The sequence below is a fragment of the Leptopilina heterotoma genome, unplaced genomic scaffold (genome assembly GCF_015476425.1).
Source record: "Leptopilina heterotoma isolate Lh14 unplaced genomic scaffold, ASM1547642v1 Lhet_157, whole genome shotgun sequence".
In the NCBI taxonomy this organism is placed as follows: domain Eukaryota; kingdom Metazoa; phylum Arthropoda; class Insecta; order Hymenoptera; family Figitidae; genus Leptopilina; species Leptopilina heterotoma.
The window spans coordinates 672,420-700,317 of NW_025110871.1; the positions used below are offsets into that span (position 1 = coordinate 672,420).

At 25.3% G+C, this 27,898-nt stretch overlaps 4 protein-coding genes across 6 annotated transcripts; 2 read left to right on the forward strand and 2 right to left on the reverse strand.

Moving 5' to 3' along the window:
- Positions 1 to 35: 35 nt before the first annotated feature.
- Positions 36 to 3,936, reverse strand: LOC122498700. 2 transcript variants are annotated; one of them, XM_043606555.1, is made up of 7 exons: positions 3,574 to 3,936; positions 3,248 to 3,337; positions 1,983 to 2,131; positions 1,730 to 1,880; positions 1,351 to 1,649; positions 1,010 to 1,142; positions 36 to 476 (listed from the first exon to the last, which is right to left on the reverse strand). In XM_043606555.1, exons 1-6 carry the CDS (start codon positions 3,636 to 3,638, stop codon positions 1,021 to 1,023), a joined length of 876 nt encoding a protein of 291 aa, XP_043462490.1. In that variant the 5' UTR covers positions 3,639 to 3,936; the 3' UTR covers positions 36 to 476; positions 1,010 to 1,020. The 2 variants fall into 2 exon arrangements, with proteins under 2 accessions (XP_043462490.1, XP_043462489.1); XM_043606554.1 differs by lacking the exon at positions 36 to 476 and having other exon boundaries at positions 937 to 1,142.
- Positions 3,937 to 4,067: 131 nt separating this feature from the next.
- Positions 4,068 to 8,458, forward strand: LOC122498697 (protein Peter pan). Its single transcript, XM_043606553.1, has 6 exons — positions 4,068 to 4,326; positions 4,417 to 4,697; positions 5,046 to 5,256; positions 5,368 to 5,694; positions 7,530 to 7,866; positions 7,953 to 8,458. The coding sequence occupies exons 1-6, from the start codon at positions 4,309 to 4,311 to the stop codon at positions 8,033 to 8,035; spliced, it is 1,257 nt and encodes a 418-aa protein (XP_043462488.1). The 5' UTR covers positions 4,068 to 4,308; the 3' UTR covers positions 8,036 to 8,458.
- A 77-nt stretch (positions 8,459 to 8,535) lies between these two features.
- On the reverse strand, positions 8,536 to 23,788 carry LOC122498695 (kinesin-related protein 4). Its single transcript, XM_043606550.1, has 14 exons — positions 23,501 to 23,788; positions 22,867 to 23,101; positions 20,365 to 20,599; positions 19,929 to 20,260; positions 19,705 to 19,822; positions 19,207 to 19,471; positions 18,896 to 19,097; positions 17,062 to 17,185; positions 16,844 to 16,939; positions 16,649 to 16,771; positions 16,439 to 16,558; positions 9,801 to 16,358; positions 8,807 to 8,977; positions 8,536 to 8,702 (listed from the first exon to the last, which is right to left on the reverse strand). Exons 1-14 carry the CDS (start codon positions 23,649 to 23,651, stop codon positions 8,538 to 8,540), a joined length of 8,895 nt encoding a protein of 2,964 aa, XP_043462485.1. The 5' UTR covers positions 23,652 to 23,788; the 3' UTR covers positions 8,536 to 8,537.
- Positions 23,731 to 27,657, forward strand: LOC122498696 (golgin subfamily A member 6-like protein 22). Of its 2 annotated transcripts, XM_043606552.1 has the most exons (6): positions 23,731 to 23,863; positions 25,509 to 25,584; positions 25,727 to 25,987; positions 26,066 to 26,578; positions 26,645 to 26,840; positions 26,929 to 27,657. In XM_043606552.1, the coding sequence occupies exons 2-6, from the start codon at positions 25,535 to 25,537 to the stop codon at positions 27,574 to 27,576; spliced, it is 1,668 nt and encodes a 555-aa protein (XP_043462487.1). In that variant the 5' UTR covers positions 23,731 to 23,863; positions 25,509 to 25,534; the 3' UTR covers positions 27,577 to 27,657. The 2 variants fall into 2 exon arrangements, with proteins under 2 accessions (XP_043462487.1, XP_043462486.1); XM_043606551.1 differs by lacking the exon at positions 23,731 to 23,863 and having other exon boundaries at positions 25,459 to 25,584.
- Positions 27,658 to 27,898: the final 241 nt, after the last annotated feature.

The following is a 27,898-nucleotide window of genomic DNA, read 5'->3' on the forward strand; positions in this document are numbered from 1 at the left end:
ATTGTTAAAGAATTTTATTTCTAAATATTTTTCTCAATAATAAAAAATTATATTTAGTTTTATTGAATTTTTTCAAAAAACAAAAGTGGAAAATTAAATCTTAAGAAAAAGAAAATAAAATCGAGAAAATAAAGTGAAATTCAATATAAATTAATATCAGTATTGTAATTCTTTTTCAGTGAGCTTGCACGTATAATTTATAATTTAAATATCATATATATACAATTATAGTTTTAATGAGAAACTAAAAGAAAATTGCACTGAAACTATTATTTTGTTTCGGGGGAAAAAAATGTATATTTGTTTGTTTGTTTTTTTTTTAATTTGTTGGTGAAAAAAAAACACTTGGAAGAGAAATAAAATTTTACGACAGCAGCACCTTATAAAATAATAAATACATAATTATTATTAATTTTGTTCGTGGTAAGTCGCGCAGCGTCGTAATCGCTCAGGAATAAATAAAAATGGTTCTTTCTCTAAAAAAAAAAGGCGAGAGCAAACATTTTGATTGCCCGTACAATAATGTTTTATTAGATTGTATATATGTAATATGTACAGACTATATATACAAAGCAGTAAATAAACAATTTACCGTTAAATTACCCTAGTCTTTTCATTTTATCTCTTAATTTTATACAATTGCAATTAATTTAAGTACAATTTTTATTTTTTTATTTAAATTTTTCAAAGAACAAAATTTTCTATGTATTTTCAAATTTATTTAAAGATTTAATTTACTTTGGGAAAATATTTATTATTGTACTGTTTAATTAAAAAAAAACATTTTCACTTTTCACAAATTTTTTTTATTTAATGAAAAAGATTTATTTAAAAGTTTGTAATAAATTTTTATTTTTTTTTTGCTATTATTAAAACTCTTTTTCTACTTTTTTTTAAAAAATAAAATTTGATATATATAATTTTTCAATGTAAAGATAATGGTTAAAAAATTTTTTATTTGTTAAATCTTTGATAGAAAACGATTTTTTAAATCTTAAAAAAAACTTACTTTTTTTTTATCTACAATTTTGCACCGGGGCCAAAAAATTGATGCCAGGGGAATAAATTTCTCGGACCAAAGTCAGTTTGTGAATTTTGATCATTGTCCGATTTCCAATTATCATTAAATGTTTTTATTTCGTCTGAAAAAGATAAGATTTTCACTTTTTAGTAATGACTATTTTATGAATAAAATATGAAAAATATGAAAAATATAAATCATTTAAGTAATGCAGGCTTCACACTCAATAATTAATTTTAAAAAAGTATCAAAAAATTTTAACGAATAAAAAAAAATTGCCTGGCTAATGGAAAAATTAAGGAAAAATTTGTTATCTCAATATTTCTTACTTTCGTTCATATTGATAAAATTCTCGGTTGTTGTTTCAATTCCAGATTTATCACGATTTTTAATAAGTTCGTGAACTTTATCGCCAATTTGTCGACGAACGACAGTTTTTTCATTGCCTTCATTATCTTTAAATGTTTGATGTTTCTCAACAGTACCGTCGCCTCTTGTTATTATTCGAGTTGATGACAATGATCCAGAAAAAAATCCAGTGCATGATTTCCTTTCCGGCTGAATTATTGATTCAATTTGTCGACTAGATGGATCTTGCCAAAATTTAACAAGAGATTCTTTATTAATTCTGTAAATAAATATGTATTATTTCTTATTTCTCTTTAATAATTTCATTTCAATAACAAAATTTCTTTTTTTGCCCCTTACTTTCCATCCAAATCCTGATCTGCTTTTATTTGATTTTGAGAATTATCAATTGAATCGAATTCACGTTGTAAAATTTGATCTCGTAAATTGTTGCCCGATCGTTGTGAGTGTCCTGGCGGTTCGGGTAAGGCGAAAATTGTAGTTGAATCATCTTTAATCAGAAAAAAAAATGGAAATTAAATGTATTTTAGAAAAATTTCTATTTTTTAGGGAAAAAAAAATTATTGAAAAAAAGGAAATAAATTCTATTCACCGTTGAATTGATCAAAAAATCCTCCCCTCTGTCCTGAAAATCCACCAAAGAAACTTTTCATTATATTATTTATTTGAGATTCAAATTGACTTATATCAAATGGATCGCCAAATATTTCGACATGAACATTTCCTCCATTCTGATGACTACTGGAAAATTAAAAAATTATATATTTTTTTTATTTATTTTCACAGAAATTAAATTATTTAAAATATTTCATATAAATTTTCGAAAAAAATTAATTTAAAAACTTTTTATAAAATTCTACAGCAAGAATTCAATTATTTTCACAAGCAATAACATTTTTCACGAGAATATGATTATTTAACAAGAATTAAATAAAATTCTTTGCAAGAATTAAATTATTTTCATAAATTAAATAAAATTCTTCGGAAGAATTCAATTATTTTCATAAATAATAAAATTCTTCTCAGAAATTCAATTATTTTCATAAATAATAAAACTTTCCTCAAAAATTCAATTATTTTCATTAATAATAAAATTCTTCTGAAAAATTCAATTATTTTCATAAATAATAAAATTTTTCATGAGAATTCAATTATTTAAAAAGAATTAAATAAATTTCTTCGCTAGAATTTAATTATTTTCATAAATAATTGAATTCTTGACGGAAATTTAATTATATTTTAGAAAATTGATAAATTCTTTAATTCTTTCTTTAATTCTTCACAATTATTCAATTATTTTCCTAAATAATAAAATGTTTTAAGAGAAGTCAATTATTAAAAAAAAGATCCAATTCAATTCTTTGCAAAAATTAAATTTTTTTTCATAAATAACAAAATTTTTCACGAGAATTAAATTATTTAAAAAGAATTAAATAAATTTCCTCGCTAGAATTCAATTATTTTTATAAATAATTGAATTCTTCTCAGAAATTCAATTATTTTTATAAATTATTGAATTCTTCTAAGAAATTCAATTATTTCAAAAAAATTAAAAAATTTTTTTCGCAAAAATCAATTGTTTAAAAAGAATTGAATTCTTTTCAGAAATTCAATTATTTTCATAAATAAAATTTTTCACAAGAATTCAAATTTTTAAAAAAGAGAAAAATAAAATTCTTTGCAAGAATTAAATTATTTTCATAAATAGTTGAATTCTTCTCAAAATTCAATTAAAAAATAGTAAAATAGAATCATTGATTTTTTAATTTTTCATAAAAGGAGCAAAATTATGTCAGATTTAAAGAAAAAAAAACAAAAGGAATTGTTTTAGAAAATTTTTGTTTATATTATATATACTTGAAATCACTACTGTACTCATCGTCATCATCATCATCATTATTAATCCAAATTGGTTTTCGGAATTTATTTTCATTCGGATCTTCGGGTCTAAAATTAAAAAAGAAACAATATTGCATCATTCGAAAAATTTACATATATATTCAATGAATTATTCTCAATTGTATTTAACCTAAAAAATTACATATTTACCTCAATCTAATTGTTCCAAATAAATAAAAAGAGCTATTTTTAATATAAATCATAGGCAAAAATTTTTTAGAAACTTAATTTTTAATAGTAAAATCCATCAAATTAACAATATAGACCAATATTGTTTTTCTTACCTGAAATTTTGATCGTCGTGTTTTTTCAAACCAAAGAAACTCCGAAAAATATCCATGAATACCATATTCTTTTTTTTCTGTCTACAATTTTATTTTCTCAATATTATTGCAAACGTTATTTGGAGAAAACTTTTCATCATATATTTTTTACGTTTTAAAAACAAACTTTTTGACCTCGAGACTTATATACAGAAAACACTGACACAAAACACTAACACGTACATATATATTCAACAAGAATTTTGTATTAAATGTTTATGACATTAATAAACATTAATTATCTGTGACGTTTTTTTTTATACGCATGCTTTTTGACATTTCAATTTCAAGTATATTTTTGACAGATCTTTCGATTTTTGAGGTTATGTAAACAATACAGGGTTGGGTGATTATAGGAAAAAATTTTACGATTTTCATGAAAATGCTGCCCAAGGCAACATTGTCAGTGATGAAAACACCTTTAAGAGATTCTAATTCGTAAAACTACCCAACTCTGAGTATTGCACGTGGGATTTTGAAGTTGACATAACCTAAAAGAACTTGACAATTTTAGTCATTTTACTGAAGGAGAATTGATAATTTTACAATAAAATAAATAAAAAAAAATTTACGAAGATTAATAAAAACAAGGAAATTTGAAATAAATACATATTTAAATATTACCAGAAAAAGAATTTGGTAAACAAAATATTCAGAGCAAAATAAAAAATAAATAGTTTTTTATAATAAAAAACAATGGGTCGTAAGAATAAGGTATAAATTTTTTGTTTGTTACATGTTTGGGATATTTTTATTTATTTAAAAAAAAGGGAACAATTGTAAGTTTTTTTTATGTTTATTTAGGGACGTTGTGTTAGGCGTAATAAACAATTGGACGTGCAGGAAAAAGAGGAACTCGTTCGCGCTCCTCATTCATTTGTCATTCATCGTGGTTTACCTGGTGAACATATTGTTGAATTAACTCGTGATTTTCGACGCGTTATGGAGCCATTTACAGCTAGTGATTTAAAAGAACGTAAACGAAATACTATCAAAGATTTTGTATCAGTCGCCGGTGTTCTTCACGTTTCGCACATGGCAATTTTCACGAGAACAGAAAATGGAATGTACTTCAAATTATGCCGGTAAATTAATATTCATTTCTTAAATTATATATTAAAAATTTCGTTTTTTTAAAATTTTATTAATTATATATTATTAAACAATATTATTTTATTAAGTACTAGTTTATTTTTACCATAAGGTTGTCACGCAACCTGGAATTTTAAAGCATTTACAAATGATTGCAGAAATTTAATTATTTTCGAAAGTAGTAAAATTTTTCTCAAAAGTTCAATTATTTTCAAAAATTTTAATAAAATTTCAATTATTTTCAAAAAATTTCACAAAAGAATTCAATTATTTAAACAAATTTTTAATAAAATAATTCTATGCAATTTTTATTTTTGTATTAATGTACAATTTTTTCGCAGTGTTCCAAGAGGTCCAACATTAATGTTCAAATTGCATAATTTCTCACTTTCTCGAGACGTAGTGTCAATGACGAAAAAGCAATTAGTGTTCGAGGAAGCATTTAAAACTTCTCCTCTCATTGTTTTGAATAATTTCAGTGGCGAGGGAATGCACATGAAATTAATGGCGTCAATGTTTCAAAATATGTTTCCCACCATTAATTTAACAACCGTAACTATTTTTTTAAGCTACATTTTAAAAAAGAGAATTTATTTTTTATATTCATTTTTATTAACAAAATTACATTGTCATTAAATTTATGAAATTTATTTAAATTTACAGGTAAATTTAAGTACAATTCGTCGTTGTGTTTGTTTAAATTACAATTCAACAACGAATATGATTGATTTTCGTCATTATGCGATAAAAATTGCGCCAGTTGGCCTCTCAAGAAATGTGAAAAAATTAATGCAAGCAAAAATACCGAATCTCGCGAAATGCGAGGATTTTTCGGAATTTATAACAAAGGCAGCGCTTTCGGAAAGTGAGGCTGAAGATGATCCAGCATCACACGTGACATTACCACAAAAATTGACATCCCGTGGAAATCACGAAAGTGGAAAGAGTGCTATTCGACTTTTTGAACTTGGTCCACGACTCACATTGCAGGTGTGCAAAATTAAATATTATTTTCTCTACATTTTAATTTCAATTCTGTTGGAAATTAGTTTCAATTTTAAAAATTTTAACCCAATTCTTTGAAAGAATTTAACTATTTTCATAAATATTAAAATTCTTTCCAGAAATTCAATTATTTTCAAAAATTAAAAAAAAAAAATTCTCATCAACATTTCAATTATTTTTAAAAAATCTAAAAAATATTGTCAACATTTAAATTCTCTTTATAATTGAGTAGCAAAATTCTTCGACAAAATTCAATTATATTCAAAAAATTTAATAAAATTTTGTTGCTGAAAAGTTAAATTATCTTCAAAAAATTTTAATAAACTCCTTTGAAAGAATTCAATTATTTTCCAGAAAAAAATAAATATTATTTTCAAAAATTTTTCTTAATTCAATAATTTGAATATCTATTATTTTAATAAAATTCCCCAAAAGAATTCAATTATTTAAAAACAATTTTAACAAAATTCTACACGAATATTAAATTATTTTCTGAAATAAATGTAAATTTTACAAGAATTCAATTATTAAAAATAGAATTTATATAAATTTTTCGAAAAAATCAATTGTTTGAAACTTTTTTATAAAATTCTTCGCAATAATTTAATTATTTTTAATACAATTTTAATCGAATTCCTCGAAAAATATTATTATTTTTAAGAATTTGATTAAAATTCGTCGAAAGAATTCAATTATTTAAAAATTTGTTTATAAAATTATAAGAATTCAATTTCAAGAAACATTTAATTACTCAATAAATTATCTATGTTTGTATTTAAATAATTGAATTCTCGTAGAATTTTCTAATAAAAATTGATTTAAAAATTAATTTCAGTTAAAGTTTTAGATAATAATTTTAAAGAAGTTACTAATAATTGCAATTTTTAGAAATTAACTGGAATTTTGTAAAGATTTCAAAATAAAATCTTTGAAAATTTTAATTTTCTTTTAATTTTCTATACTTTTAATTAAAAATTGTATGGAACTAATTTTTTCCAAAAAGCATTTAATCGAAATTTTTCAAAATTATTTCAAGTTTTTATTTTCTAATATATAATTAATTGAAGAATTTCCGAATAATCGAAATTTTGTGAAATTAAATTATTAACAAATGAATTTGAAAATTCTCAAAGAACTTTATCAAAAGTTATTAAAAATAATTGATAATTGATAATTGAATTCTTTCGAAGAATTTACTTTGAAATTGTATTAAAAATAATTAAAATCATGTGAAGAATTTTATTATTTAGTAGAATAATTGAATTCTTACATCGAATTTTTATTACATTTTTTTAAATAATTGAAATCCTGTAAAGAATTTTGTTGTTTATGAAAATAATTGAATTTTTGCAACGAGTTTTATTACTTTTTTTTAAATTATTAAATTCTTTTGAGAAATTTTATTAAAGTAGTAGATTTTGAAAATATTTGAATTTCAGCGAAGAATTTCATTATTTGTGAAATTTTAATAGAATTCTTGCAAAAAAATTTTTGAAAATAATTACATTTCTCGAAGAATTCATCTAAAATTGTATTAAAAATACATAATTGAAATCCTATGAAAAATTTTATTATTTATGAAAATAATTGAATTCTTGCAACGAATTTAATTACATTTTATTTTGAACAATTAAATTCATGTGAAAAATTTTATTACTTGTAAAAATAATTAAATTCTTTTGAAGGAGATTATTAACATTTTTGGAAATATTTAAACTTTTTTTTGTTGAAAAATTATATGGAAATTTAATTATTATTATATGAAACATGAAAAAATTGATCACTACAAGTCATTTTGTTTTTAATTTCTTTCATTTTAGTTAGTAAAAGTAGAAAATGGACTCTTGGAGGGTGAAGTTCTGTATCACGATTTAATCGTTAAATCAGAGGAGGAAAAATTATTGATCGCAAAGAAGCGAGAGAAGAAAAAGAATTTGAAGTTAAATCGAAAGAAGACACAAGAGGAGAATGTAAAACGAAAGGAATCAAAGAAAGAAGAAGCAAAGGAAAAATCATTGAAAGGAATGAAAAAGAAGCAAAGCGAGAGAGATATTATAATAAAGAAAATTGCCAAGGAATCTGTCGAATTACATAAAAATGAAGAGGACGACGATGCACAATATTATCGAGACGAAGTTGGCGAGGAACCCGACAAAGGTTTGAAAGCAAACTCCTTATTCTATTAAAACCAATTTTAATCCATTTAATTTTTTCTCTTTCTATTTATACAACGAATTTTTCAGATCTCTTCGATGGAAATTCAAAGAAAAGAAAATCACAAACATTCACGCCAAGGTATAAATCGAAAAAAGTCAAAACCAAATAAATTATTTTTTACTACATTGAAATTGAAACTTTTTAAAGTTTTTGTAAATTACTAAAAGTCGAAATTTTGATTGACAAAGTAAAAGATGCTAGGTTTTAAAGAAGAAATCTAATTTTGATGAAAAATTATGAAAATATTTTTATTGTAGAAAATAGTCCTTTTTTCTTATTTTAAATTACAAAATATCGTTTTACGATTACATTCTTATTAAATGTTTTTTTCTTCAAAATTACAATATTACAAAATATACAATACAAAAGACGTTTTTTTTTTGTCAACATTTTTAATATTTTATATTTAATAAATAATGAAAATGTAAATTAAACTTGCACACAACTGAACATTGAAGAAGAAAATGCACCTAAAGAAAACTAAGAAAATATGTACATAGTTTGTTAATAAAAAAAAAAGTTTTTTCTTAAATGCATTACTAACTTTAAAAAATAATTCATTACAAAAAAACATTGATGAATACAAAAATGTATTTACATTTCGGCGAATTTTACGTAATTTTTTGTGGATTTTCTATTTGTAATTCGAGTTCTTTTATTTTAGCATTACGACTGCGGCATAATTTTTTCATTAAATCCTTTTCGTTCTCGATTTTCTTTATTTTTTGCTCCAATAATTTATTATCTCTCTCGAGTTTCTCTTGTCGTTGATAGTCCTGAAAAAAAGGGAAATAATTTGTTAAAATAAATTTTCCGCTGGTTACTTCTTTTCAGTGTTAAAGATACTTTTTTTTAAAAAGAAAGAGAAATGAAAACATACTTCAACAATTCCACTGCTTCGTCCACTGAGATATATTTTCTCTTCAATTACACACTGCACCTCTTGATGTCTTTGGTTTTGACGCCATTTATTGCAAACTTCGCATTCTTTCGAACTCATGTCCATAATTTTCTTCCTAAGACTATAGACCTCCTCTTGTAATTTACGACACTGAAAATTTTAATTATAAAATTTAAATTTTATTTCGATTTAATTTAATAAGATTATATTTTTGAAAATAATTGAATTTTTACAATAATTTGTAACTTTTACAAAATTAAATTTTTTTCCGTGTTTGTATCTAAAATTCTTATATAAATCCATTATTTTTAATAATTTTTAAAAAAAGTTCTTTGAGAATTTTTAAATTCATTTGTTTACAATTCAATTTTATAAAATTTCAATTATTCGGAAATTTTTCAATTGAATACATATTAGAAAATAAAAACTTGAAAAAAATAATTTCAAGTAAAATTGAAATAAACTTTTTTAAAAAAATTAATTTTTCTACAGAATTGTTAGTTAAAAAATTCAAATTTTCAAAAATTTTAAAATATGAAATCTTTTCAAAATTCAATTATTTCTCAAAATTTACGCTATATTGCTTTTAATATTCAATTATTATCTAAAATTTTAACTGAAATTCATAATTGAATTCCTGCAAAGAATTGTTTTATTTATGAAAATAATTGAATTCTTCCAAAAAATTGTTATTAGAATTTATGAAAATAATTGAATTCTTCCAAAAAAAAAAACGTTATTAGAATTTATGAAAATAATTGAATTCTTGGGAAGAATTTTATTAAAATTGTTGAAAATAATTTAATTCCTGCAAAGAATTGTTTTACAATTTATAAAAATACTTGAATTCTTCAAACAAAAAAAAATTGTTATTAGAATTTGTGAAAATAGTTGAATTCGTTCGAAGATAAATAAAATATTTAATTTTTCCCTTAAAAAAAAAAACTTGATATTAAAACAAATTGAAAATTACCTTATTCCTCAATAGGGCCATTTCCTCCTGTAAATCCTGGCATTTCTTCTCATAGGGGAAAATTTCACTTCGAATTTGTATATTGAGTGTATCGATAACCGCATTTTTCATTGCAATCTCACGACCCAATTCAGAAAGACTTTTTCTTAAATCCGAACATTGACAATTTGACGAAACACCAGAATCACTACTAAATTCATCTAGATGACGATTCTTATTGAATAAATCACTCCTTCTTTTTCGTCTCTTATCAAAATCAAGCATTGGACTCGTACTTCTTGAACTTGCCGTACTCATTGCTTCAATTCTATTCTCTAATTCATTAATTTTACATTTTAATTCGTCATTATCATTTTGTGCGGTGATAATTGTCGTACGTTTCAATTCAATATCAGCACGTAAATCAGTATTTGTTTGTAATTGTTGTTTCAATTTTGCCTTTAATTCATCAATCTCATGTTTTGTCCTCTCCTGTAGATAGAAATTTTCATCCTCTAATTTTCCAATCTCACTTTCATTCTCCTCAATTTTCTTCGCTAATTCATCGGCCTCTTTGTCCAATTCTTCATTTGTTGAACGTAATTTTGTGAGTTCTTGAGAAATTTCCTGGTTGTTCTTCTCAAGTTGGATGAGAATTAATTTTTTTTCTTCAAGTTCAAGTTTTATTGTATTCTTCTCCTGTAGGAGTTCTTCATATTTACCACGTAATTCAAAGAGGGAATTATTGCGTGTATGGAGGGTTTTTAATTCCTCGTTTTCGGTTTTTATTATTTCGTTAAGATTCTTTAGATCGAGGAGGTCTTTCATTGCCTTTGCTTTTGCGTCCATAAGTTCTTTGATTCGATTCGATGCACCCTCGAGATTTTTCTCAAGTGTACGATTCTTATCCATAATATCTTGAATTTCCTGCTCGGCACGATGTTTATTCGTTGAATTACGTACTTTTCGCATTAATTTATCGTAGGAGATTTCCATTTCCTGGTGCTTTTGTCTCATTCCCTCGAGTTCTTGATAAGTCTCCGAATTTCTTTTATTCAGCTCCTCGAATTGTTTCACAAAACTGAGATTTTTGATTTCGTTCTCTTGAACTTGATCACGTAGATTGTTCAATTCTTCCATGTGTTGTAGTTTTAGATTTTCGTTTTCTTCCCTAAATTTCTGTACTATTTCCCGTCGTTCTTCAATTTGGGTCTTTAGATGATTGTACTCGGGCATTAGATTCTCGAGCTTTGTTTTATATTCGGAGAGAGTGTCACATTTTTCCTTGAGTAGAAGCGTTATTTGTTCGATTCGTTCATTTTTCTCGTTAATTTCACCAAGTTGGAGATTATTGACGATTGTTATTTTCTCCACCTCGGAATGTAATTCCTTTACCAATTGATTCTGTTTCCCAAGATCTTTTGTTTTCATCTCGACAATATTTTTCAGCTGTTTTTCATTTGCCTCCAGGCCTTCGACATTACCACTAAGATCGATATTTACGGTTTCGAGATTTTTTATACACAGAGTTAATTCTTCCAATTTTTTATTATAATCCTCCTTTTGTTGCTTCAGGCGATTTTTAAATTCTATTTCGTGGATTTTTACCTCACTTTGAATTTTTTCATCAATATTTTCACTTTCTCGTAAACTGACATCAAATTTCGTGTCGTAATCGTTTTGTAATTGATTGTAATCGTTTTGAAGTACTTGGAATTTTTCACGAAGAGTTTGATTCTCCTGTTCGATGATTTCGAGTTGTTTTTGTAATTGATGATTTTTTGTTTCAATCTCAGTGAAATCGGTTTGTAGTCTTTCGATGTCGTTCTCAAGGGATTTTGCCCAAGTGCTGACGCGTTTTTCCTTGTCGTCACTCTGTTGTTTCTCGTCAATTAGTTTACGTTTTTCTTGCTCGAAATTCTCCTTTATTGCTTGTATCACTTCGTGCTCCTTGGAGAGAATTGTATTCAAAAAGTTTTCGAATAATTCACTTGCCGTTTTTGATGAGACCTCAATTTTCGCCGTCATGGACATTGTCTCTTTGATGATTAATTTTTTCGCCTCGTACAATTCATTGATTTCCGTTTCTCTGCTTTCATTCTTTTCCCTATTGAGTTTTTCTTCTTTCATATTTTCGAGATTTGAAACCAATTCTCGAATTTTCTTCTCATTGTCCTCAATTTTATGTTCTGTTTCCTTGATTCTTGATTCTAGGGTTTTGTTCATTTCTTCATATTCCCGGAGGTTTGAATTTCTTTCCTCGAGAATATTCTCTAGTGTCTGTAATTTTTTCTCTGCTTCACTTTGGGAAATTTGCAGATTAACTTCTAAATTCAATTTCTCAGTTTGGAGCATTATTTCCGTTTCTTTATGCTCCTCGATGTTTTTGTATAGAAGGGAAATTTCCTTTTCAAGAAGTTTTATCTTCTCCTCGGCTGTGGATGAATTTTCTTTCAGTGCTTCTTGACTAATTCGCAAATTTTCTTGAGTTTCGATTAAAATTTCTTGGGTAGTTTTTAATTTCTCCTCGAGTTCTCGATATTTTTCCAATTCAGAATTAACATTGGCGAGTTTTTTTCTATGCTCCTCGAGATCATCGCCAAATGCTTTTATCGACGATTCGACTTTTTTGAGTCTCTCTCGCTTTCCACCGGGACTCGTTGATGGTGAAATTGTGTTAATCTTTTGCTCCTGAAGTGTTTCCAAATCGGAACATTTGTCCTGATAGAGAACTGTTAATTTCTCGTATTCCTCTTTGAGTTCCTCTTTTTCATTGCTGAGATGACGAATATTCTCCTCCATTAGTGTGACACTCATTATTTCAGTTACACTTTCATTTAGATTAAAACTCACATTTAATTCTTCATTTGCCTTAATTCTCAATGCCTCGACACTAATGCATTTCTCCTGAAAACGTGTTTGCAATTCTTCGAGTTTATTATTTAGACATTTCACCTCAAGTTTCAGGGCTCTTTTATTTTCGTTTAATTCCTTAAGATGTGAGCATTGTGTACAAGCGGTTAATTTTAATTCACTCAATTTTTCGTTCATTATTGTTAGATGTTGAATCTCCTCCTCTTGTTGTTTGATTTTTTCGTTTAGTTCCATTTTCCACGAATTATTGAGACGAGTTTTTTGATTTTCAATACTCTTGTCGAGTTGATCGCAAATTAACGATATGTTGGAAGTTACTTCTTCAATAAGTTCGTCTTGCAGATGTTTCTTTTTAATATTTTCAGTCGTATCAGTAGTTTTTTCGTGGAACTCCAATTTTTTCAAAGCATCATCGAGTTGATTTTTAATTGTCTCACAGTCGTCGATATGCTTCATGAGATCGTCCGATAAATCAGTAATTTCATTTTGTAACGAATCATTCTGCTCTTGAAGAAGTTTATTTTTCTCCTTAAAAATACATTCATGATCGTATTCAATACAATCCTTTATCTCCTCTAATTCTTTCACCTTACCAATTAATTCTTTATTCTCGGTTTTTAAATTTTCCATTCTCTCGTATTCAATCTCTTGATTTTTCACTTTCTCGGCATTTAATTTTCCAACGAGTTCCACATTCTCCGTGTTCAGTAAATAAATTGTTTGCTGAAGTTGTTCAATATCCATTTTCAATCCTTGAATTCCGCTCTTAATTTCCTCGGCCTCTTGAATTTTCCCTTGAACCTCGTCCCTTAGTCTTGAATTTTCAATTTCAAGAGAAATTTTCACATTCTTGAAATCGTCAATTTTTTGTGTCAATTCCTCGCCATTATTTTCCGTTATTTGTTTCATTAAATCATTATAGAGGGAATTTAAATTCTCATTTTGAGATTCTAGATCCTTGACACGTCTCTTGAGTGTTGGTAGATCGTTTGATTTTAAAATGTTTATCATCATTGAAGGAGCGGTGAAATCTTGTGTTTCATTAATTGGTTGTTGGGCAATTTCCTGACAGTCGTCAATTGTTTCGTCAATTTCCATTTTATTGAAATAACTGTCATTGTTAAAAATACTGGTGGAATCGTTATTCTCATTGTAGGATTTTCCGATACTTTTTGGTGTTTCACAATTAATTGATAATTCCATTTTCGTTGGTGTTGACATTTTATTGGATGCATGTAAAATACTTCGTGTTAAATGACTTTTCTCGAGGCCTTCGATAAATGTTTTTTGCTCATCGGGAAATACTAGAGTTTTCTTTTCAAAATTCTCGAGACCCTTTTGAATTACATCACTGGCGGCTAAATAATTTCTGACAAATTCCTCACCAGCTTCGTTGTATGTTTCATCGTTTGTATTGTTCATTGATTGTTGATTTGATTTTGCAAAACTATTGTTCATATTCTCCAATTCCTTGTAACGTATCTTCAAATGTGAGAGATCCATTTCTTTTTCTTTTAATTCTGTCGTTAGACGCTCGTTATCAATGTTTAGGGAACTTAGAGAATTTTGATAAGATTTCAATTTTTCCTCAACATCTTCTATTCGTGATTTTAATTCGAAATTCTCGTCGCCAAGTTCTTTGATGCGTAGAGTTAATTGTGAGATTTCGGCATCTTTTTCCTCGAGACGTGTATCAATTGCGCAGAAACTTGTTTCTATTGGATTATTTGATTCTAATTGAATTTTCAGTTCCGTATTTTCTTCATCGAGTTCTTTGATTTTAAATTCGAGGGTTTTTATTTCGAGATTGTTGGATTCTAAATGAATTTTCAATTCGTTATTATTCTCCTCGAGCTCTTTGATTTTTGAATCGAGAGAATTTTTATCTGATGTTGTTTGCACTTTTAATGATTCAATTGTTTCTATGTAATTTTTTATTGCTTCTGTTGCCTCGGAGAGTTTTGATTTTAGTTCCGAATTCAAATGTTCGAGTTCTTTCGACTTTTCCATGAGTATTTGTAATTTTTCTTCAGTTTCGTCGATTAGTTGTTGTTTTTCTTTTAAATTCACGTCTTTTTCTATTAACTCTTGTTCTTTTTCTTGAAATTCTTGTTCCTTTTCTTTTAATTCCCGTTCCTTTTCTTTTAATGCCAGATCTTTTTCTCTTATTTCTTGGTCTTTTTCTCCTTTCTCCCGCTCACTTTCATCGATTTTTGTTTTTAAATCCGTGATTTTCTTTTCCACTTCAGAAATTTGAGACTTAAGTTGAGAATTTTCCATTTCAATCTCCTTTAATTTTGATTCTCGTTCGTTTTCCATTTTGTTTGATGTTTCTTCATAAGTCGTCAATTTTCCCATAACTTCCGACAAATTTGTATTTACACTCGATTTTTGACTTTCAAGTTCGAGAATTTTTTCCTTTAGTTCCGAAATCTCCTTTTTATGAACATCAACATTTTCCTCGAAGTTGGACACAATTTTTGAATTTACGGTTAATTTCTCCAAAGCTTCAGATAAATTACTATTCAACGTCGATTTTTCACTTTCAATTTCGAGAATTTTTTCTTTAAGTACCGAAACTTCTTTTTCATAAATCTCGACATTTTCTTGTAAATTCGACACAATTTCCGAATTTCCGGTCAATTTTTCCAAAGCTTCCGACAAATTTCTATTCAAGACCGATTTTTCACTATCAAGTTCGAGAATTTTTTCTTTAAGTTCCGAAATTTCCTTTTCATAAACACAGGAATTTTCCTTGCTATTTGACACCATTTTTGAATTTTCATCTTCGAGTTTGTCAATTTTTGTTTCATTGTCTTTTAATTTTAAAAGAAGATTATCATATTCATTTAATTTCTCGTCACTTTTTAATAATTTTTCCTTTAGTTCCACGAGTTCATTGTTTAACTTTACTTTCTCTTCGTTGAATTTTTCATTTAATTCGGAAATTATTTTCTTTTCATTTTGCACAATTTCCTCGTCGATTGATGTTTCTTTATCAATTTTCATAATTGTTTCCTTCTCACAAAATTCCGAGCTCTTTGATCGTCTAATAAGACTTTCACGGAATTGCTTTAATTCAAAAATAATATCACTTTTCTCCTTATCATCGTAGGAAATACTTTTTCGCCAATTTTCGAAATTCGTTGAAATATCGACAAGTTCATCGTTGGGAAATTTATTGTCGCAGGCTTCTTGACAAACAAATTCAATGTATGCGAGAAAAATGGAAAATTTCCTTCGTACGTGAACATTTTCACGCTCATATTCCGTGAGATGTGAACTCAAATTATTAACAGCTTTTTGTAATGTTGTCATTTCAAGACCAGATTCATGTTGCTCGAGTTCTTTGGCTAATTCCTCAAAACGATTGAGAGTATGAATTTTATCCTCCTCCAAATTTTGCAATAAATTCTCGTATTCGTCGATTTTTGTTTTCATTTGTATTTTTTGCGATAGACAATCTAAACGTTCAATGAGTGATGTTTTTTCGAAATCAGATTCCTTAAGTAGACGATTTGTTTCCTCGAGTTTTTCCTTTAGATTGTTCATTTCAATAATTATTGGATCGGATTCGTTGATTCGTGGCTTTTGTATTTTTAACTGTTCAATTTCTTCGTTGAGCGTTTTAACCAAATTTTCCAGTCGAAGAATTTCCGTTGTCGTTTTTTCCATTTCAGTCTTGTCAGTTGATTTCCACGCGTTCTGAAAAAGTAAATAATTTTTTTTTATCATTTACTGGCAAATTATAATAAATAAATTAGAAAAAAAACAATTTCTCTCACCTGTAACGATAATTCGAGTTCTTTTTCTCGTTTCTTGAATTTAGCTGACATTGAATCGAGTTGATAAGCGATGGATACATTTTCATCCTCAGCGAATTTTTGTGCTTTCAACGCTACATTCTGTAATGCAAATTTAACGAATTTTGTTATTTGGAAAAGTTATCGAAATAAAATCGATAAATAGAAATTAGTAAATTTAAAATTTCTCACCAGTTTATTATGCAGTTCTTTACTTTCGATTTCTATTTTTCCAAGTCGTTCCTGAAGTGGAGAAAGGGACTCGACTTGCTTCCTTAATATGGAAGATTCCTCCAAGAGAAGTGAATGTTCCGTCTTGAATATTAAAAAAAAAATTAGCCGTGACAATTGAAAACATTTATTTAATTATAAAAAATAAATTGTTACCTGTAGATCGGAGTATTTTTTATTTACATCCGAATATAAGATATTTGTGTCGTCCAATGATTTTTTAAGATTTCGTAACGTTTCATAATTTTCTTTCTAATAACAAAAAAAGATTCTTCTCCTTAATACTTTGTACAGAAAATGTTTAATTAAATTTTTTTAATTTAATTTTAATCTAATTTCATTAGAAAAGTATCTATAATAATTTTAAAACTCACGTCCAATTGTCTCTCCAAAGTTGTATTCTCCGCGAGTTCTTTGTGCTCTACAGCTAGAGCCTTATATCTTTCACGCAAAACACTTTTTGGCGTACCAGGCGACGCTGACATTGAACAATTGCATCTGATAAAAAAAGAAAAGATGACAATCAAAATTAATCCAAGTTTTATCAGGAAAAAGGAAGATTATTTAACAGAATTGCCAAGATTTTGCTCATTTCAAATTTCCTGACTTTTCTAGGTTTTCCAAGTTAAAAAACGAAATTTTTCCAAGTGTTTAAAACTACATTTACATTTTTCCAAATAAAATAACTCTCTGATTTTACAGACAAAACTTTGACGAATTTATTTCATTGTTAAATGATTCGAAAACTTGAAAAACTTCATTTTTAAATAAATATTTAATCAATATTACTTTTCCGTAGGAATTAAAATTTTTCAAAACATTCAAATTCATTAACGTATAAGAATAATATTATAAAACATGAAGATATCGATCACTCTGAGTCTTCGAGTCGGAGTGATCGCTATCTTCATGTTTTATAATAATTAAAACTTGACAGAATCACTATTTTATATTATAAAAATATTGCTACTGTAACTTCTTCGAAAATTAATCATCATTTCGATTCAGTTATTCAATTTCGAGAATTTTTAACTACAATTCATCTTTAAATCAATTTTTTAAAAATAATTTTTGAAAAAGTTATTTGAGAATTTTTTAATGCTTTTTAAAATTGTTTGTTAAAAATTTAAATACAAAAATAAACATTTTATTAAATAATTGAATGTTTCTTAAAATTTAATTCTCATAAAGAATTTTATCAACAAATTTTTAAATACATAACTGAATTCTTTCGACGAATTTGAACAGGGTGTCTAACAAGGATTGAGAAAAAAATTCTCTGACTTTTCCCTGACATTTTACTAATTTTATTTTTGCTTTCTTGGGACAAAAATATGGTAACTGACATATTTAACAATAAATTAATATCTAATCTTAGAAACAAACGGTAAAAAATAATTGAATTTTTAAAAAGAATTTTATTAGAAAATAATTAAATTTATGTGAAGAATTTTATTACTCTTGAAAATATTTGAATTTCTCCAAATTTTAATTTTGTTTTTAGTGTTTTTATCTAAAATTCTTCTATAAATCCATTATTTTTAATAATTTTTAAAAAAAAGTTCTTTGAGAATTTTCAAATTTAATTATTATCTAAAATTTTAACTGAAATTCATTTTTTAATCAATTTTTATTAAAAAATTCTCCTAGAATTCAATTATTTAAATACAAAAACAAATATTTTATTAAATAATTAAATGTTTCTTAAAACTGAATTATTATAAAGAATTTTATCAACAAATTTTTAAATAATTGAATTATCTTGACAAGTTTTAATAAAATTTTTTTAAATAATTTAATTTTTTCGAGAAATTTGATTAACACTTGTATAAAAAATAATTAAAAGCCTGCGACGAGTTGTATTATTTATAAAAATAATTAAATGATTACGTAGAATTTTATTAAAATTTTTTTTTAATAATTGAATTTTTTTGGGAAATTTTATTGAAGTAGTAGATATTAAAAATTATTGAATTAAGAAAAGTTTTTGAAAATATTTGAAATTTTATCAAGAATTTTATTAAAATTTTTTGAAAATAATTGAATTTTGGAGAAGAATTTTATTATTTATAAAGATAATTGAAATTCTGATGAGAATTTTTGTAAATTTTTTGAACTTAATTGCATTTCTGCGAAGAATTATATTATTTTTGAGAATAATTGAATTCTTGAGACGAATTTTATTGAAAATTTGAAAAAATAATTTACCTTTTCTCTGTAGATTTATCGGGCGAAATGAAATTCGTGTCAATTATTAGAACATCATCAACATCATTAAATTGAACTCGGGGTCTAGTTTGTCTTCGTGGAATAACAAAATCTTGAGGTTCAATTTCCATTGTCAATTCTTCTTCGGGTTCAAAATCGGATTTAAGGAGATTAATTTCAAAGTCAGCGAGCGCAGCTTTTGCTGTAAAATAAAATAGAATTATAGATTTACAAAATAGAAAAAAGAATTTTCACCCTTAGAATCTATTCAATACTCTGAGATTTTTCTTAAATTTTTTTTATAATCTTACTTTCTTTCACAGAATTTGCACTCTGCATGATACTTTGTCTTCGTTTGAATTTTTTAATTTTATCCTGCTTCGGCGTTTCATGACAAGGATCTTCAATTATCGGCTGAAGAGAAGGAAATGCATTTTCAAAACCAAATTTCACCGGACATGAACGTCTTCTCACGCATGTTTTTTTATTACCACTGACAATATATTCTTTCAATAATTCCATTCTGTCAGCCAGTCCAGTATTATTTTTAGTATTTTCAATTGTCTGATTCGCTTTCTGTAAAGTAGGAAATAAAAATTCATTTGATTTTCGATAGTTAAGATAATGGAAAAAATTTTTGAGAAAAATTTTACTACATTTGAAAATAATTGAATTTCTGCAATCATTTGAAATTGCTTTAAAATTCAGTTTCTTTAAGTGTTTTTAAACTAAAATTCTTCTGTTAATCCATTATTTTTAATAATCTCTGCTCTTTGGAAACTCTGTAAATAAATTCTAAAAAAAATTACCTTCAATTCTTTTGAAAGTTCCATAATTTGCTTTCGATATCGTTTCAAGAGTGCTTCATCACTGAGATCTTCATTGAGTTTCGGTTTGTTCTTAACGCTCTTTGCTCTTGATGCGAACCTAGATAAATAGAAATATTTTTTATAATTTTTTCAACTAACGTAACGTTTGAGATTTAATTTAATTTTTTTATTAATGAAATATATTTAAAATATTGAATACATACGAGAGTGTGCAATAGGTTTCGCCAAAACTTGCTGGCGTAACTGTACAAATAATTGCTGTCAGTGAATTTCCACCCAACGATGCTTGTAAAATTCGCGTTAATTTACTATCGCGAAAATTTATAAAAGTCGGCTTGTCTTGGCATTCACTCAATTGTTTTATTACATTGCCAAGACACAAAAGTGATGTATTAATGTGCGTTCCTTCTTTAAAACGTTCGCCAGTTGAACCTGTCTGTGAGGCTCGTTCAGAACCCGCCAAATCAACCAAATTCAATTGGGAAATTTGAATTGCACCATCTGAATCGCTTGTCGTTTCCCGACTCTCAATTGTCTAAGAGAAAAAAAAATGTTAAAATAAATTTTAAATTCCTCAAGAAAAAAAAAAATTATTAAAATCAGACTATATTATTAGTAGGTATTTGTTTAAAAACTCACAATTTTAAAAATCGTATGACTCCTACTACTCCGATCGTTCATATTCGTAACTCCGATACTTCGATTTTTTTCACCCCATTTCATTCCATCTAACATTTTTTTCGTTCCATTTGTCACTCTCTCCGAGCAATTGTGAACGAAAATTCGACCATTCTCATCTTTTATTTTTAAATCCGTATTTTCAATGTTCAAAAGATCATTTATTTTTTCATTGTATATTTCAAAATAAGAAAATCTGAAAGAAAAATGCAAAAAATTGTTATTTTCATCTCTCTTCAGTAAATTGAAATGAAATGTTTAGTAGAAAGAAAATTGGAGTTGCCACCAAAAATTTGTATTAAAAATAATTAAAATTCTGCAATGAGTTTTATTATTTATGAAAATAATTGAATTCTTAAAAAGAATTTTATTATTTTTGTAAATAATTGAATTCTTGGGAAGAATTTTATTAAAATTTTGTAAAATAATTGAACTTTTGCGACTAACTTTATTATTTATGAAGATAATTGAATTCTTTTTTAGAATGTTATTAAAGTATTTGTAAATAATTGAATTTAAGGGAAAAAGAAATTAAATTAAGAAGAATTTTATTAAAATTTTGGAAAATAATTTAATTCCTTCCAATAATTTTATTATTTATGAAAAGAATAATTGATTCTTGCCACGAATTTAATTACTTTTTAAAAATTTTTGAATTTCTACAAAGGATTTTATTATTTATGACGATAATTGAATTCTTGCCTAGAATTTTATTAAAGTTTTTGTAAATAATTAAATGTCTGGGAAGAATTTTATTAAAATTTTTGAAATTTATTTAATTACCGCAAAGAATTCTTTTAAAATTCTTGCAAATCATTGAATTCTTTCAAGAATTTAAGTAAAATTGTATTAAAAATAATTTAATTCTCATAAAGAATTTTATAAAAATTCTTGAAAATAATTGAATTCTTGCCAAGAATTAACATTTTTTGGAAATAAGTGAATTCAATTATAAAATAAATTTTTATTAGAAAATTCTACGAGAATTCAATTATTTAAAATTTTAAATACAAACATAGATAATTTATTTTGAATATGTAATTGAATGTTTCTTAAAATTGAAATCTTATACATAATTTTATCAACAAGTTTTTAAATAATTGAATTCTTTTGACGAATTTTACTTAAATTTTGAAAAATAATAACATTTTTCGAGGAATTTGATTAAAATTGTATTGAAAATAATTGAAATTTTGCAATGAGATTTATTATTTACGAAAATAATTGAATTATTGCGAAGAATTTTATAAAAAAAAGTTTCAAGCAATTGATTTTTTTCGAAAAATGTATGCAAATTCTATTTTCAATAACTGAATTAATTTGGGAAATTTTATTAAAATAATAGATATACAAATTATAGAATTAAGAAAAATTTTTAAAAATAATTTAACTTTGCATATAAGTTTTATTAAATTTTTTGAAAATAATTAAATTCTTGTGATAAAAATTATTATTTATGAAAATAATTAACTTCCTCCGAATGTTTTTATTACTTATAAAAATAATTAAATCCCTGAAAAAATTTTTTTAATTTTTTGAATATAATTGAATGTTCGTTTAGAATATTATCAAAATTTTTGTTTAATAATTGAATTCTTTTGTGAAATTTTATTAAAATAGTAGAATATTAAAAATCATTGAATTAAGAAAAATTCTTGAAAATAAATCAAAATTTTGTCATGAATTTGATTAAAATTTTTGAAAATAATTAAATTCTTGTGATGAATACTATTATTTATGAAAATAATTGAATTTTGCATTGAATTTTATTAAAATTCCTGAAAAAATAATTAAATTTTGTCGAAAAATTTTGCTATTCAATTATAAGGATAATTTAAATGTTGACAATATTTTTTAGATTTTTTTAAAATAATTGAATTTCTCCGAAGAATTTTATTAATTTTGAAAATAATTGAATTCTTGTAATGAATATTATTATTTATGAAAATTATTGAATTTTACAATGAATTTTATAAAAATTCCTGAATATAATTTAATTTCGGCGAAGAATTTTGCTAATTGAAATGCTGGTGAAAATTCTTTTTTTAATTTTTGAAAATAATTGAATTTCTTGAAAGAATTTTAATATTTATTAAGATAGTTGAATTCTTTCAAAAAATTGCGTTAAAATTTTTAAAATTGAAAGTATTTCAACAGAATTGAAATTAAAAATTTTCAAAATAATACTTTCTTAAATGAATTATAAGTAATAACTTTATGGCAGTTCTTCAATTAAATTAAGTTATATTTAAAATAAATTATTTTCAAAAATAGAAAAAATTGAAGATTTTCTTTTAGAATTCGTGAAAATTTAATAGTTTATGAGGCAGAAAAAAAGATACAAAAATTCCGAATTTTCTTATAAATTCTAAACATTTAATTATTTCCTGTACTTTTAATAAAAAATCCCTAATTTTTCCCTGATTTCCCAGACCTGTGTCAACACTGAAAATATATACAAACCTTATTAAAAATTCCCGGTTCATTGTTTTTTCAATTGTATCGAACATGTGTTGGATAGCAAGTGGAATTATTCCGGGTTCATTTATCGAGCCCATCATTGTGTGAGTTTTTCCCGAACCTGTTTGTCCATAGGCAAAAACTGTACCATTAAAACCATCGACAGCCGAATTTATTATCGGCTTTACGACAGTATTAAATATCACCTCATTCTTTGCTTCCATATCAAATATATGATCTGTCAAAATGAACAAACGCTACATTAATTATTAATATTTAACAAAATTTATTCAATGTTCACCTATAAACGAAATTGAAATTAAAAAATAAAAGAGGAAGAAAGAACAAGAACGTAATTATAGAAATTCTAACCTAAAAAACTTATGCAACTTTTTATATATATTTAATATTTATTTTAAAAAATATATTTTGAAAGAAGAATGAAAGAAGAACGAAAAAAGAATGATTTCAAAGACAATAGGGAATAAAATAAAAAGAATAGAAATAAAAAGAGAGTAAACAAAAGAAAAGGGGGATTTTTTTCAGAAAAAATAATTTCGAAAGATTAATTGCAAATTATCGTGTTTTGTAAATTTATGGATGGTAAATTGTGATACAAGAAATTTATTGTACGTACCAAATTGAAAACCTCCTTCGCCTCTTCGTTTTGAGTCGTCTATTGGCGTTATTGTGTTTCCACACACGTTCCATTGTAATGTTTGATATTCGTCTACTTCACGTTCGACCAAAGGTCTCACCTTAATTGCTACTTTAATATTATCCGACATTTTTCCTTCTATAACTATAAAAATCTATACAAACCAAACGTCAAAAATAAGTAGTATTTTTCATAAAACTTGAGATATTTAATCCAAACTTTGATGTACAACGAACTTCATCTTTGCACGTCTGTGATTCAACTGTCTTTTTTCATATGCACACAAACCGCGTCTTCTGTCGAATTTTGAATTTCGACCAATCACGAGCCATCATTTTTGAGGTTAGATTTACGTTTATTTGATTTCATTTTTTAATACAAATTCTATTGTTATGTACAGTTTACGATAACGAGATAATATTAAATTTAACGTGAAATAAAAAATTAAATGAGTATCAGGCGAAGTAAGAGTTAATTAACTTTATAAAATTAAAACCCAAATTAAAGGGGACAAGGCTCGACCAATGAGATTGGTGGAGTGGGGCAAACTTATTCCCGGGAATTTCAAAATTCAAACTTGAAAATACTGCAAAATTCTTGGAAATTAATTATAATAAATCAATTTTCTTGTTATAATTCCAAAGAAGTTGGTCTATTTTGACAAAAACTGGTTTTTAAATATGCAAAAGACATTTTTTTCCGTTTAATAATTTAATTTAAATAAAATAACCAAAAGCCCCTGTTTCCTAGCAACTTGTCGTTAACAAAACATAGAAAATCATCATTCCACAGGGGCTGGAAATAAATTATTCAGATTCTAATTGTAATTGTTTTTAAATAAATTACATATTTCCTAATATAAATTAAATAATTATTTTTTCTATTATTATTCGATTTATTATTAATACTCAATTAAAAAATAATTAGCCATAAAATAATTAATTAAAAAAATTAATTTATAAATCCCATTTTGGAAATTGATAAAGTAATATCAATTAATTAATTAATTAAGTAATTAAAATCTAATTAACAGTTTATTGAGTAAAATTAAAATTTTCCATTTAAAAATATAATTAATACAATTTTTAATTAAGAATTAATTTAATAAATTTAATAAAATAATAAAATAATTTTTAAAATGTATCAAATTCTCTTTAAAATTTTTTTATCAAATAAAATAATTATTTTTAAAATTATTTTAAAGGGCAGACATTTTTTATTAATCGGAAAGTAGCTGTGAAGTAAAACCCTTTCGCTAGGGAAGTGTGTACTCAATAATATTATTACTTAGGGTTCAAATGTCCTTAACGACCGAATGTTTCTCGTATCAACAAAAGTTTTTTCTTCTCAATTCTAAGTGTCAATTTATTTTACTGGAAAAAAATTTTAATTCCATAAAAAAAAGAAGTTTTTTTCATTAAAAATAAAATTATTTAAAAAAAAATTATTAAAAATTTTTAAAAATTAAATAAAGTTATAAGGAAAATATAAATTATATATGATAATATAATAATTATCAAATTAATTAAATTATTGGAAAATAGAAAATTAAAATATTATTTTTTAATTAAAAGAATGAATTAAAAAAATTTCTTTAGAAAAAATTCTACTAAAAGAATATTTTGATTAAATGATTTTTAAATTAAATTAATTTAAATAATTCAGTAATTTCAAAGAATTCAAATAATTAAATTATTTTATTTAATTTCTAATTAAATTAAATTTAACTTTGTTATTAATCAATTCTAATTATTTATAATGAGTAGAATAATGACAGTGCCTATTTTTCAAATTCCAAAAACCCAAATTTCATCTTCTATCGATGACGAATTTATCGAAAAAAATGCAATTTTCAATTTAAATTTATCCATTCCGGAAAATAAAGAATTAATGAAATTGGAAAATTTTTTTGATGAGAAAATAAAGAAAAATAAAAAACAATATCGTAAATCTTATGTTTGTCAAAAAAATAAAATCTCTCATTCAGATGATGATAATTTTTGGCGAGCAGCAATGATTAATTTTGATTCTGTTGAAAATCGAAAAAAATGGTCACCAAGCAGGTAAATAATTTCTATTTAATTAATTTTATTAATTAAAAAAAATTGATAAAATTCATCCGAAATTCAATTATTTTTATAAATAATAAAATTTCCACATACAAAATTCTTCACAATTATTTTGGTAATTATATTAATATTACAGAAAAATCGAAGAAATCAAAAGTGATGAGGTGAAAAATTTTGAGGATGATTTCGATTCAGAAGAAATGAGCGAGGAGGATATTTTTTCTGGTAACATAACTGTGACAATTAAGGACAAACCAGTTATTGAATCTAAAGAAGAAATTTTAGAAATTTTGAGAAAATCATTTGAAGCTCTCAAAATTAATGCTCATGAAGGTCGACGACTTCAAGAGTTAAAGACAAAAATTCAAGAAAAAATTGCCACGAAACGATTGCGAAGGTAAATTATTAAAATATTAAAAAAATTAACAAATATTTTCTAAACAAAGAAAAAAATGTTTACTTTCTCTTTTTAAAGATTTTTCAACGCCTGGCGAAATAGAGTAAAAAATTTGAAGGTCCTAGAAAAGAAGAAAAAGGAAACACGTGAATTATCGAACGAGAGAAAAATTGAACTCTTCATTAATGCAATTGTCGAGAAACAAAAGCAATTGAAGAAAATTCGTAAATCATCCACATCATCACCTTTAATAAAAGCCGAACAACAAAATCAACGTTGCAATAGTGCTCCCGAGGAATTAATCGACAATTTTGTTGCGACAAAAAATAATTATCCCAAAATAATACAAAATGGAGTTGAAAAAAAAAATTCCCAATCTAGATTGCAAATACAACGGAAAATAATTGAAGAGCAAAGAATAAAATTAATGCAACAAAATAAAATTATCGAAGAAATGAAATTAAAAGAAATTGATCGTGAAACAAGAAAAGCTCATCGCGAAACAATTGATGCAACACGAGGTACTTTAAATCTCTGCGAAAGGGGCACGAGAAGATCATTAATTTCCCTCATTAAGGAACAAGTTTACAGGTAATTTTTCTAAAAAAAAATTTTCAAAATTAATTTTTATTTTACGACTCGATTTTCTTTTTCAAGAAATGATTCCGTGGATACTTTGCGAGTACCAGAAACGCCTGATTTTTTGCTCAGAATGGAAGCAAGAGCCAATGCGCGAAGAGAACGTAACCGAAGATCCGAAGAGGCTCGAGTGAAACGAATCGAAGAGGAGCGAAAAAAAGAAGACGAGGCACGAAAAAAAGATGAAATCGAAAGAAAACGATTACAAAACGAAGTAAGTTTGAGAATTTCTTTCAAATTCAATTAAAAAAAAAAAAAAAAAGTAAAGAAAAAAGAATAAGTTCAAAAAAAAATTGTTCCAGGCACAGAAAGAGGCAAAAAGACTCCGTGAAGAACGAGAAGAAAAACGAATACGCGACATTGAATTAATAAAATTAAACAACGAAAAAGCGGACAATTTCTATAGAAATTTTCTTCTGAATCGTTATATTTTTCAACCACTTCACAAACTTCTTCAAGAGAAATATAATTTTCACAAAAAAGCTGTGAATCATTATAACAAAAAACTTATGAAAAATTATTTCTCCTCGTGGAAATTAAATATTCAACAACAATATGCAATTAAGGAGGAATTAGCAATTTCCATATACGAAAGAAATTTATTACTCTCGTCATTTGATATGTGGCGAAAATTCACTAAAATTGAGAGACAAAAATATCACGTAGCCAGTGATTTTTACGATTTGAAAATCCAATCCAAATGTTTCAAATTATTCCACAAATTCACCATTGAATCATCTGTAATAAAAAAGAAAAATGAACAGATTGCTGATAATTACTTAAATTTGAAAGTAAAAGAAAAATATTTTTACCTTTGGATGAAATTTCTTCAAATTTCCGACGACATTAAAGAAAGTGATAAGCAAAAGCAAGAATGGCGTGAAATCATTCAAAAAGTAATTCCTGACTTTCAGCCTAAACATCAACACAGCAATGGAAACGAAGACTGAAGAAAAAATCATCTAAAATAATTAACAGAAAATTAATTTTAATTTCTTGAAAAATATAATTCATCATTTCGAATTATTAATCTTCCCAGAAATTGAATTATTTTCAATACAATATTAATAAAATTTCAGGAAAGAATTCAATTATTTTCTAAAATTGTAATAATTTATGAGAAAAATTCAATTATTTTTTTAAATAGTAAAGTCTTTGCAAACATTCAATTATTTTCAATTATTTTATAATTTCTTCCTTCTCGTTATTTAAAATCTTTTTGTTTTTTCTGCAAAATTCCTTAATTTTCAAAACGTTTAATAAATTTCTTGA

Bases quoted from the DNA above. Each gene is read 5' to 3' on its own strand.
- LOC122498700 (XM_043606555.1), bottom strand. From the start codon at position 3,638: ATGGTATTCATGGATATTTTTCGGAGTTTCTTTGGTTTGAAAAAACAC. The intron at 3,338-3,573 runs GTAAGAAAAACA...TTTTAATTTTAG, and splicing joins CACGACGATCAAAATTTCAG to ACCCGAAGATCCGAATGAAA. The intron at 1,881-1,982 runs GTGAATAGAATT...TTCTGATTAAAG, and splicing joins ATTTTTTGATCAATTCAACG to ATGATTCAACTACAATTTTC.
- LOC122498697 (XM_043606553.1), top strand. The intron at 5,257-5,367 runs GTAACTATTTTT...TTAAATTTACAG, and splicing joins CCACCATTAATTTAACAACC to GTAAATTTAAGTACAATTCG. The intron at 5,695-7,529 runs GTGTGCAAAATT...CTTTCATTTTAG, and splicing joins GTCCACGACTCACATTGCAG to TTAGTAAAAGTAGAAAATGG.
- LOC122498695 (XM_043606550.1), bottom strand. From the start codon at position 23,651: ATGTCGGATAATATTAAAGTAGCAATTAAGGTGAGACCTTTGGTCGAA. The intron at 20,261-20,364 runs GTGAGTTTTTAA...TTTTTCTCTTAG, and splicing joins GTCATACGATTTTTAAAATT to ACAATTGAGAGTCGGGAAAC. The intron at 8,703-8,806 runs GTATGTTTTCAT...CCTTTTTTTCAG, and splicing joins GAAGCAGTGGAATTGTTGAA to GACTATCAACGACAAGAGAA.
- LOC122498696 (XM_043606552.1), top strand. From the start codon at position 25,535: ATGATTAATTTTGATTCTGTTGAAAATCGAAAAAAATGGTCACCAAGC. The intron at 25,988-26,065 runs GTAAATTATTAA...CTCTTTTTAAAG, and splicing joins GCCACGAAACGATTGCGAAG to ATTTTTCAACGCCTGGCGAA. The intron at 26,579-26,644 runs GTAATTTTTCTA...TTCTTTTTCAAG, and splicing joins ATTAAGGAACAAGTTTACAG to AAATGATTCCGTGGATACTT.